General features: G+C 41.5%; 1 protein-coding gene across 1 annotated transcript in view; it reads left to right on the top strand.

Moving 5' to 3' along the window:
- The first annotated feature begins 924 nt into the window (after positions 1 to 924).
- Positions 925 to 12,609, top strand: part of rab11al (RAB11a, member RAS oncogene family, like) — a 21,943-nt gene continuing 10,258 nt past the window's right edge. The window contains exons 1-4 of the mRNA XM_054781166.1: positions 925 to 1,204; positions 6,347 to 6,542; positions 8,566 to 8,759; positions 10,728 to 10,808. Coding sequence (XP_054637141.1) covers positions 1,165 to 1,204; positions 6,347 to 6,542; positions 8,566 to 8,759; positions 10,728 to 10,808 — 511 coding nt within the window. The 5' untranslated portion in view covers positions 925 to 1,164. The remainder of the gene's footprint in view (positions 1,205 to 6,346; positions 6,543 to 8,565; positions 8,760 to 10,727; positions 10,809 to 12,609) is intronic.

Genomic DNA, 12,609 nt, shown 5'->3' with positions numbered 1-12,609 from the left:
CAAAGTTGGACCATTTTGACCCTATCGGAAAAAATGCAAAAACCCAACAGTGTCCTGTATAAAAACTACATCTGGCTTAGGACATATATTTTTTGAAGAGGTGTTTTATTATATGACTATATCGTTATCTGTAATGCAGTTTATGATAGTAATATTTTGTCATTTCCAGCCGGTATCCGTCTTTCAGCTAGTGATGTGTCAGTCTCGAACGAATCGGCTCTAAGAGACGGCTTATTGAAATGAACGATAGGCACCGGTTCGCGTCGTTGGGAGCCAATTATTTTTTTCCTGGTCTTTTTTTTTCTGTGAAAGGCGAATGTCATTGGTCAAGATGTGTGGCAGCGCCTCTGTGTCCACGCTGAGCAGGGGGAGGGGCAGGGTTAAAAACGCTGTGGTTCTCTTAGAGTCGATTCGCTCGTGAGAAATTTGCATGAAGAGATTTGACCTATTTTGACCTAATTTGTTATTGAGATGGGTCTTTGTTTTTATAATATAACATTGTATTATAATATATTTTTGTAGCTGTTCTTTCAGTTTAAAATAAAACATTTAAATCATATTTTTTACAACGGTAATTCATTTTATACAATACACATAATTTGGTCATAAATTAATTTAAGAAATTTAAAAAAAATCTGAGGAGGTACTTTAGAGCCGAAAGAGCCTGGCTCTCTTTTAGTGAGCCGATTTAAATGAACCGGATCTCTAAAAAGGAGCCGAAATTTCCATCACTACTCCGAGCTTCCCTTGTGCTTCCTTTCACCTGTTGAGGCTCAGGGCCGCATACGTCATCCACATTAAACCAAGCACTGGGCCAAAGCATGAGTGACATTGTGAACGGACCAATCGTGTTAAGGCGCGTGACAGGTGTCGACAGGAGGTCGACCAATAGGAGCAGACCGGAGGCTTGACAAGTGCGGTGACGTCACGTCTCAGCTTGTGGCAAGTGACAGGGAGAGGAGGAAGACGACGGCAAAGTTTGTCAGGCAAGAGTTTAGTTTCTGCACTTTTTGGAGGACTACGACGACATCATCGCTGACGTGTGGTTTGACTCTGACATCTACCCGCCGTCCTTTTATACCAGGGACAAAAGCAGAAAAACAAAAAACAACTGAAGTTCGTTCGACTTCGACAAACGCGAACACCTCGAGTTAAGGAGAAACTATGACAGGCAGAGAAGATGAATATGATTATCTCTTCAAAGGTGGGTCCATTTTGTTTTCCTACCTAGCTTAACGCGACACCTGCCCGCCCGGGCGACTGTCGCCAAACTTGCCAGTGTCGACGTTTATTTCTAATCTATTTATCTATCAAGCAAAGGGCACCTGCTCCTACACAGGTAACCTCTTCGCCTGAAAGCCGGCCGGTTATATTATTTTAACATTATTTTATATTAGCTTTCCACGGAGTCGACCAGTTGAAGTTAAGCCAGCCGGCATGTGCTGGCGAGTAGTCATCTTGTAGGCCGGTGACGCAATCGTCTTTGGTTGCGATGACTGTCAGCAAGGTTCGAAAACTGTGACCATTCATCAAAATAGAGTTGTTGACAAAACAGGAATAAAAGAGCTGATGTGCGAACTGGCACTGATCACAAATAATAAAACTACGGATGTGTGTGAGAAACACTAATTGAGGTGACAAACATGACAGTATCACAGAATAAAGAGTGAAATATATATAAAAAGTCATCGTCTGAAGTGAAAGTTTGATTTATTTAACATCCGTTAGGCCATTTGCATGCGTGACTCCATATCCACATAACAGCCAGAAAGGTCATACGATCACAATGACACACAACATTACCTTAACTTTAAGCCCCACCCCGACAATTAAAGAAAACCAACTGGACCCCCACATCGGCAAGGACGTGGTGACGGAGGCAAGGAAAAAACCTCGGACGGAACCCAGGCTCGGTGGGGCAGCCATCTGTCTCGACCCGTGGAGTATGGGAAGAATTGAAAGTTTTTGAAAATGCGAGCACAACCACTGCTACTTGGCTAAGCACACATACGCAAAAACACATTTGGTGGTTCAGCATGGGTAAAACAAACAAAAATACATTTGTTTAAGACAGGCTGGCATTGGCCGGTGCAAACAGTTCATAGTTGCACCCTGACGTGAGCATGGGGAACTTCGGAACCTTAAACAAGCGTGATGCGTTGTCAAACTGGAAATACCTGCATCGAGTGTGTGTTAAGCTCTGTCACCGAGCAAAGAGAAGACGAGATTTGCTTTCCAGACACAGCCAACACGGGGGCTGCCACTCAGGGAAAAGTAGTTTAAAGATGTCAGTCAGGTGTGGGTTTTATTGCTTTGGTCTTGTTGTTCCACCTCTGCTTTTGTTTCATTTGTCCATCGTTGTAGGTGAGTTAGTGAGGCTCTACGCTGAGTTATTCACAGTGCTACGACATTAGGCATCATCAGCGCAGGAAGTTGTCCTGCTCTCCAACCGGAGGCTTCCTTCCGCTTTACTCGCTGAAGCTCAACGCAACTGAACAGAGAGTGCTGACGCCGTATATAGGTTGTGTCATCAACAAACACAGAACAGCGATATCTTACTCTTTATCCACATGTAAACATTCATCATTAGCTCAGATAATTACATCAACTACACGTACCACAGTTCAGTTTACAGTCAAACCTCGACTTTCGTACGTCCCAGTTTTTGTCTGATTTGTTTCGTGGCGAAAGTTGCATGTAACAAACTAGTCCTTTTGCCCTGGCCTGTACTGTATCGTTCTGTGGACTCGAGTTGCTGACTCACTGCCCGTGCATTTTTATACTGAGTTGCGACTGCCAAATAACCCGCCAAAGGAAGTTGTAAGTTCCAGAAATTTGATAAAGAAGGTGAGAAACACTTATCGAATTGAAGAAAGAACTCATGGCAAAGTACGAAGATGGCGTCCGCATGGATGTATAGGAAGTACGTGGGACCGATGCCAGCCAGTGTGGCTGCGCGAAAGTACGTCGGGTAAACCCCCACTCCTTGACGCCTTAAAGAGCTGCGCGGGATGGCGAGTTGACAACTCGGGCTTTTTGCTCGTTGGCTAGCGCTGCTCAACTCTCATTTAATGGGGATCTGTCGAATCGAGTTTGAGTCCTAGCAGGATGCAGGGCTTGCTGGATCGCTCGTGTCAGATCCACATCAACACTGGGTTCCATTCCATTTGTCATTTATCATTATTTCACATTATTTTCTCTATAAAAGGTATTTTTTGTTAATATATTTGGGTGTCTTGAAGAGACCAATTGGATTTGCATTGTTTCTTATGGGAAAAATTGCTTCAGGTTTTGTACAATTCGGGTTTCATCTGACCGTTCGGTACAATTATTAACGAAAACTGAGGTACCCGCTGTATAACATTGTTTTAAGATTAATGGTGTCCCATAGGGATTAATGTAAAATCCCCTGAAAAGTCCAAAGATGAAATAGCGATCTGTAAGATGGCTGTCAAATGCACGGATCAGTCACAGGACCACATCAATAGACAAGACAAACCTCTAGTCATTAACTTGGATTGTTTTATTCATATTCAAAACTCAAAGATCACTTTGAAAAGGACTCTCTTAATGCTATTAAATTTGACTTTAAATCTGATATTAAAAGATGTCTCAGGTAGTTAGCCTGCCTGTATTATTCACTCGCTGTAATTTCTTAGTGAGAAATTATGTAACCTGTTTTACCATTTAATTATTTTTAAATGCCTTTTAAAGGGACAGGATCTGTTCTGATCTGACCAAACAGGTTCATCCTCCCAGAATTAGCGTCGCAGTTCACGTGAGCATCCAGGGCTCGGCTGCTTATAATAATTGGGTGTGGGGAGTTGATGATACGATATTACAGCTGTAATGGAAGTCTGATGTCTTCTGTTGCGAAGTGCAAAACCAACAATGGCTTGTGATTGGGTGTGTAATAGAGACTATGTAGCGCTTGGCTAATGGCAGCCAACCTGCAAAGTGTTGCATAACGATTGTTCGCCTCCACCCAAGTTGTTTTTGTTCTGGGCAAAACGGTGTCAAGCTTTTGGAGGTGTCCTCACGGTGATAGGACAATTAGAGCTGAACTCGTGTCTTCCTGTGTCTTTTTTCGCCATACTTGCACTGACTAACACGTTGCAGCAATGCCAAGTGTTGAAACATGACTTGCTTTGTTTGTCAATGCCATTGCAGCAACACGGCTACAACATTAAAGTTCCTATTTCCTAGTATCAAGGATGGCGTGAGGCTGAGTCACCTGATGCTTTCTTTATCTCAAGCTTTTCAAAGACAATCAGAAGGAACACAGAATGAATCCTCTCCTTGTGGGTCAGTGGTGGACGTTAAGAGATGACGGGCTCAGCGAATAATAAATACACTAATTACAACATACTGCATTCTGATGTCATCAGCAACCAGACAAGAGCAAATGTAATCATTTGTGAGCCCTAGGCCTGCCACGATAACAAATTTTGCTGGCCGATAATCGATATTATTGACAACATTTTTTGAGATCATTTTTTTCATTAATTATATGGCATAATAATGCCAGTGCATACTGTACATCATATCAAAAGCCATAAACTTTAATTTTTAATATTTAATATTGTGGCCGCACGGTGGTCTAGTGGTTAGCATGCTGGCCAACACAGTAACAGCCTGGAGGTCAGGAAGACCTGGGTTTGATTCTCCCCTGGGCATTTCTGAGTGGAGTTTGCATGTTCTCCCCGTGTGTGCGTGGGTTTTCTGGGTACTCCAGCTTCCTCCCACATCCAAAATCATGCATGTTAGGTTAATTGGTGACTCTAAATTGTCCATAGGTATGAGTGTGAATGGTTGTTTTTCTGTGCCCTGCGATTGGCTGGCGACCAGTCCAGGGTGTACCCCGCCTGTCGCCCAAAGTGAGCTGGGATAGGCTCCAGCATGCCCCCGCAACCCTAATGAGGAAGAAGCGGTATAGAAAATGGATGGATAATATTACGATTAAATGATTTAAAGGGAAGCATGAAAATGGCATTGCAATCAATTGGCAAGCAATTCTCCAATCAATTAAATTCTACGATAAAAAATGCAAATATTGATCAAATTGAAAAATGCTAAATCCAGTCGAGTGTAGGTCAGTATATAAGATAATTAGTGTGATGTCATTAATAACAACTCTTATTTTTAGAAGAAATCGTGGGCCAATAAAGAACAAGCTCCCTGCCAAAAATGGCCCGTGACACTCCTGGTTTACAGTGTTTTTTTGTTTTTTTTTTTAGGAAGGTGCAAGCGCAACAGTAAAAGTTTGAGTAAAATTCCTTACCTGAAGCGCAGCAGTATTAGTTGCAGCGTGCAGAATCGTCATCTCTACTCAACTATAGCGGCACGCTGCTTTCATCTTATGCACTCATCTTTGCCCCAGAGGTACCCCGCCTGTCGCCCGAAGTCAGCTGGGATACGCTCCAGCGTGCCCCCGCGACCCTAAAGAGGACAAGCGGTATAGAAAATGGATGGATGGAAAATTAATATTGTAATTGGAATGAAATTAAATAAAATTGCAGCTATTTTTATGACACTCTTATTTTATTGCCACTATTGACAGGATGTGCACCGCTGTTATTTTGAAGGCCGGAAGTGTGAGGCGTGATATGTGTTGAAATTTTGTTTTGACTATGGCTAAAGACCAAGCTAACCCCGCTAGCTTATACAATGAGCTCGTGTTCGGTGTCTAGTAAGAGTATCAAAGTTTTTGCGCTGACTTAGCCGATGTTTCCAGTTGCCGCTTTGACATGTGAGGACATGCTGCTGTGAATGAGCGGTCCGCTGGGGAAATATTTCCCCACACTCTTCCCGTGCGAGCGCCCCGCACCAGAGAGAGCAGTCCGCGCACAGTAAAGCGGGAACTACCTCTGTTGCTATGGAGCCAAATGTCCAACTGCCAACGTGAAATTAACAGTGACGGAGATGAATGTCCAACGTCCAGCGTGAAACTAACTTCACCAATGTACAGAGTGAACGCTCTTGTCATCCTGTGCGGTAAAGAGAGAGGAAAACAAACACGCATGCAGGTCAATTTGTCGAGGCCAGCAAAATGACCGACTTGTTTTTTTGTTATTTTTTTGTTATTTTTTAATCGTTCAATTATTCGATTTATCGATTATCTTGACAGGCCTAGTGAGCCCTTTTGTGTTTGAACTTTGCTTTGCACATACTAGCGAAAGTGTATTTATTTATTTATTTATTTGAAAGACAAAAATATGTACAGTGCAACGAATAAAAGTACACCGGTACTATTATCAACCGCAGTCAAGCAAAATGCATTGTTGAATGCTGGAGTTCACTTTGATGACGACTCTAATCGTGATTGTTTTTTTTCCCCACCCGTTAGTGGTCCTGATTGGAGATTCAGGCGTGGGCAAAAGCAACCTGCTGTCTCGCTTCACTCGCAATGAGTTCAACCTGGAGAGCAAGAGCACCATCGGCGTGGAGTTCGCCACACGCAGCATCCAAGTGGAAGGCAAGACCATCAAGGCTCAGATTTGGGACACAGCTGGACAGGAGCGGTACAGAGCTATCACGTCTGCGTAAGTACAGTATTTGTCTTTTACAGTGGAACCTTGGTTTTCCTTATTAGTTTGTTCTAAGAGACGAAAGAGACGGAAACCCAAACATACGAAAACCAAAGCTATTTTTTCCCCATAGGAAATCATGTAAGTCCAATTACAGTAATCCCTTGTTTATCTCGTTAATTTGTTTTTAATTGGTTATTTTGGTAGTTAGAGCATAGAAAACCTGTTTATAACCTTCTAAATATGCCTTTCAACTTTATTAGAGCCCTCTAGACACGAAATAACACCCCTATAGTCACCTTTACACTTGTATTACCAAATATAAGACATAATAAGAGAAAATACCATGTAATATAGACTCACATGTTCCTCATGGTTCTTTTTTGTTTTACTTCCTTTAGTGGCTATTGTCTTACCAATGTAACATTACTGACACCTAGTGACCAGTGTAGAATACTACATATCACCACAACATCTTTGAATGTGTTTTCTGAAAGCTTTTTGTTTATATTTTAGTTAATTTTGCCATTTTTGTGTTTGAAAACTGCTTCATTTTGGTAAAAAAAAATATGTAAAATATGCTTAAACAGATTCTTTGACTCACTGGTTGTATTCAACCACGAAACAGTGATGATCTAGTAATACAGCTTTGAAAACTGTCGGAGTGAAGCAGCGAAAACCAAAGTGTGAAATGGCAAGGGACTGAACAAATATGATCAAAAAATCAATTTTATAGAGAAAAAAATGAGTTTTACATGCGGCATGGAAGGTATTGTTGATGCAGACTTCCTGTACATCCTGGCGAGATTGAATTCAATCGGGTTTCTCGCCTGCTTTGTCAAATTGCTGCCACTTGCAACTTTCTTTGGTTCCATGGCAGGTTATTTCGCAGTCACGCTCAATAAAAAAATGCACGGACGGTGATTCAGCAACGTGTAGGGTATTTCGTTGGTCACTCGTTTTTTTCAGAACAGTACAGTACAGTACGGGGTAAATGGACTAGTTTAGTGTAGGAAAATTGCATGAAAATATCTCGACGAAAACTGTGGCGTATGCACACTGAGGTTTGATGGTACAGTCAAACCTGTCTTAGCGGCCAGCTGTATAGAACGACCACCTGCCTATAGCGGGCACTGAAAAATCCCTCGCAGAAAATTTACGTCTTATAGACCCTGTGTATAGCGGTCACCTGTCTAATGCGGCCACCCGTTTTGTATCCCTTGGTCAATATCTGACCGCATATAGCGGCCAAAATGCCGACTTAAGCAGAAGCTTCATGCACGAAAAAGTTTTGTTTTTTTAATCAATGAAGCCGTCGTGTGTAGACTTTAATTACTGAGTCCTAGCTCAGTCACAATCATTCACAAGATCCACACAAACTGTCAGTTGTTCCACATAAAAAAAGCCATCTTCTTTGGAGCTTGTTGCAGACAGTGACACCGTTTATTTCCTGGTGTGCACTGGTCAATACTGTAATGCCTCTTGTTGTGGGGAAGGAGAGACTCACGTCGCCGATGCACTTTAATCGTTTTATTAACAGCGGAGAACACTGCAGGACTTTACATCCATGCCAACATCACACACACTTCCCAACTCTGTCGACACTCAGAGCTAGCACTCAGCCTAGCTCTCCTGCTCGTGACGTCGCACCGTCACTTCCCGTCACTTCCTGATGAACTAAAGTTGTAATGACACTTTGCCGTATATATAGTAGCACAGCTTTGTTCTGTGGGTGGTATATCATAACAAGCCTAGTAGTTCTTTTCCACTTTTATCCGCAGTCCCACAGTGCCCTCTACTGGTCAACATGTAACAGTATAATTATATGTATCTGCAAACACAACAAGCTTCTAATCACAGACATGTTAATATGTGCGTGCACAAATTCAAAATGGCCGCCAACCTGTCTATAACGGCCACCTGCCTATAGCAGCCACTTTTGCCGTTTCCCTTTAGTGGCCGCTATAGACAGGTTTGACTGTATATTGATGAAGCACACCTGCATAAAATAACAAAACCATATTGTGTTTCTGTGCAGGTACTATCGTGGCGCGGTGGGAGCACTCCTTGTTTATGACATCGCCAAGCACCTGACATACGAGAACGCCGAGCGCTGGCTGAAGGAGCTCCAGGATCACGCTGACAGCAACATCGTCATCATGCTTGTGGGAAACAAAAGTGACCTGCGTCACCTCAGGGCGGTGCCCACAGACGAGGCCAAAGCTTTCGCAGGTAACTAACTAACCAAGTAAGTAGGCAAACAAACTCTGCTTTAATTACTGCATGCTCTGGTTCAGAATGTCTTCATGTTGTTTTTGAATATATATGTATTTTTTAAACCTCTTTATGACTTGTGAGGATTCCCATTGGAACACCCTTGTTTGTACTGCAATACACGGAAGACTTGAACATAACTACATGCTTCCACCACATGGCAGAGAAAGCCACATGGGGCCCAACTTGAATAAATGAAACATGTATTTAATCTCGGCCCTCAGTGCAGTATGTTATCTGTAGACGAGACAATGATAAGCGTGTCCTCCTTCGAGTGGTTGGCTGTGTTACAAGTGCTATAATATGCAAGCTAGTTATGTGCATTTAGGAGTGTCCAGATCTGATATTGATATTGGACCGATATCACCAAAAAACAGTATTGGATTATATCGGCCTGCATCTAAAATCTCCGACACAAGCAGTCCATTCCACACTCGGCACCAGCACGTCTATTCAGAGTGCAGAACCCACATGATCACAACAACAACGTGCCCCAGCACGTTTAGCAAGGAGTAAGAGTGATGTAAGCCGTTTCATTAAAATCCGAAAAAGACGTTGCAGCTGAGTGCAAAACTTGTCCTGCACAAGTTTCCTGTGGTGGCACGTAAGTTAATACGACCAACCTCATCGCACATTTGAAGAAGGATTTTTGCAACACCGTGGCTTCCAGAAACAACCACCGCTGTTTGGTACATTTGCAAAGTGTGAGAGATAGGATGGCAAAAAGTCATTGGCTGTTACAGAAAAGAGCCAGACCCTGTCAGTGGTGGTGGGTAATGTCAGGTTTAAATGCTTTGTTGAGTACGTCGAGCCTCGCTACATTATGCCTATTGTAGATAAAACCATGTATCAAGAAGAAAATGGCTCATTTTTTCTCATACCTTCTGTTGCGGATCATTGTTCTGAGTAATAAAGGTATCACTTGATCAAGCCTTTTCTAATGTTCCATGCTACTAAACAAGTAGTAAAAGTACAGTTGTCCCTTGCTACACCGCGGTTCAAACATCGCACCCTCACGCAATCGTGGTTTTTCACAAATTAATTAAGGATCGCTGTTTCTTGTTTGAATATTGTCTATTATTAGGGAAAAAATGCTTATTTAACCAGATTGCACTTATTCTTGACTTAAATTAAGCATTTTCAAGCATACAAATGGCTAAATGAACTAACTACCTGTAAATGATAGCAACTACATTACACAAATACAAGGCAGAAGAAGTATTCTAATTGTGAATATAGCATTCTGTATTGGCCACCAGGTATCGGAGTTTGGTGAGACGAGGGCCAGATATGATCGCCAGAAAAGGCATTTATTGCAAGTTTAAATGATCTCACAACAGGCACGATAATAATAACATAATATTCCTAATAATAACACGAGCTACTGTTAGGGCCATAACCCACAGCAAGCTAAAACTCAACTCTGAAGCTCCGACGTTACTTCCTGTCCTCTACACATCTGTCCGCCCATCTTCAATGGTTTATTTACTCTTATTATGTCTGCTGTATTTGGTAAAACGAGTGTAAAGCCACTTAAAGCCGCCATTACAATACATTGATGAGACAGTAGCCACTGCAGGAAGTACGCTGTCCAGAAAAAAGCAAGGAACTGCTAATGTGTGAATCTGTTATCTTATTATCTTATTTATGTGTACAGTAATATGTCTTATTTTCTCTGATTATATCTACTATTTTGGGTAATACAAATGTAAAGGACCATATGAGTGCTATTTAATGTCCAGAGGGCTCTAATAATGTAGAAGATCGTAAACAGGTTTTCTATGATACGATAAACGAGGGATGACTGTATGTATGATCTGTGCTTATATCGGATCGATATTCAAGGCTGCGATATCAGAATCGGATCGGAAGTGAAAAGGTTGTATCAGGACACCCGTAATGTGCATGTGTTTTTTGTTTTTACAGAAAAACACGGCTTGTCTTTCTTGGAGACGTCAGCGTTGGACTCGTCTAATGTGGAGCTCGCTTTCCAAACTATCCTAACAGGTGAGTTTTTTGTTGTTGTTGTTGTTGGGTTTTTTTTGTTTTTTTGTTACATTTTTCTTATAGCATCAGTTCTTCTTTAGAAATCCACTTTTATTCTTCATTCTTATTGCACATACTGTTACGTCTTTATATTTAATGATTCAGATTTAATTTCTATTATCATTTTTATTTATTTTCATGTACAGTAGAACCGGCTTAGGTTGGTCCCGCCTATATCGCCAATCCGTCCGTCTATGTCGACTAACACATGCACTGTTATTATTATTATTATTACTAAAAAGGCCCTGCTTTTCTCGACATAAATATTTGAAACCCAAAAAGTGTCATTTCTATTAAAAGTTGTTGACATTTCCCATTTTTGCCAACTACTGTCTGTGGCAGTTACCGTCTAGTGACACGTACTGTGCAAAATAAGCTTCAAAATAAAAGTATGGCTGTATTAACCTGGATTCTACACCCATTTATTTTTAGTTAGCCACCAACTAAAACATACAATAAACATGTACGGTGGAACCTTGGGTGGTGTCATTAATCCCTTCCAGAAGGTCTGACTCCAACCGAAACATGCTCCAACTGAATCCACTTTTCCCATAAGAAATAATGTAAATCCAATTAATCCTTTCCAGAAAGCCAAAAGTGTTGACACAAAACATTTTTATAATTTTAAAATTATAGTTTTAGATGCATAAAACCATTCAAAATACATATAAATGATGAATGAAAGAAATAAATGAGCATTTAGGGTTACTTTTACCTTCATTGAAGACGTGATTGTTGCCAAAGACACAATGTGGAGGCAAGATCAACACAGACACCACCTTCTGTTATTTTTTTAATTCAATATTGTTTCTCACGTCAAGCCTCTGCTTTTCTTTTCATCACGGCTGCAAAATAAGCCAAACATGGAGCCAAGGAAAGTTGTAAGTGCCAGCATTTTGATAAGAAGATGAGAAACACCATCGAATTCAAGAAATAGCTCATAGCAAATAAAACAAGGTGGTGTCTATGTTGATCTCGCTGCCACATTGTGCCTGTGGCAATAATCACTGTTAGTTAGCAAAGAACTACAGTGAGCTGCTGATGACATCGGTCGACTGCGCTGACTTCCTCCTGTTTCCATGTACAGTATTAGCCTGCTTCTACCAAGCACATTGTGTGATTAAAATACGAGGGCACACTTGGACTCACACAGCGTATTAATAACACGACAAGACACACGCCGTATTGTACGCTAACTGGAAAATGAGGCATAATTTTGGCATAAATGTTTTGGTGAACAAGTGCAGGCCGATGTCAACAACTGCCGTGGGTTAAAAACCCATTACTATCAACCATTTTGTTTGTCTCTGGCCAAAGTCACAAGTTAGGTGATTAATAAAAGCACAGTAGCCGTCTATTGGTCTATCGATGGTGAAGGTTTAAAATATAACAGACACCATCTCTCGACTGCCACTAGATGGCGGCAGTATCCACATTACCATCTGTGTGCACTGAGGTGGCCACAAAACCCCTTGGATTTTTATGAGTTCCCCTGTGAAGACCATCACTAATGCCCATAAATTCCCACAGATTTATAGTTGAACCGGAATTGAGTGAATGACCTCCAACCTGACTTCATTTCGCTCTCAAAGCGTTTTGTTTGAGTTCCCTGATGCTTCAAGTTCAATTAACTTGCATTAACGTAAAAAATTGTTTTTTTAAAGTCTCATTCATAAAACATTATGCAGACGAGCCCCTGTAGCGTCTAGCGTAGCTAATGAGTTCCCTGGGAGATGAGGAGAAAGCTAGTAAACTTTCTAGA

The sequence above is a fragment of the Dunckerocampus dactyliophorus genome, chromosome 7 (genome assembly GCF_027744805.1).
Source record: "Dunckerocampus dactyliophorus isolate RoL2022-P2 chromosome 7, RoL_Ddac_1.1, whole genome shotgun sequence".
Taxonomy (NCBI): Eukaryota; Metazoa; Chordata; class Actinopteri; order Syngnathiformes; family Syngnathidae; genus Dunckerocampus; species Dunckerocampus dactyliophorus.
Note: the sequence above shows the minus strand (reverse complement) of the source record. Positions and strands in the feature narration are given on the sequence as shown.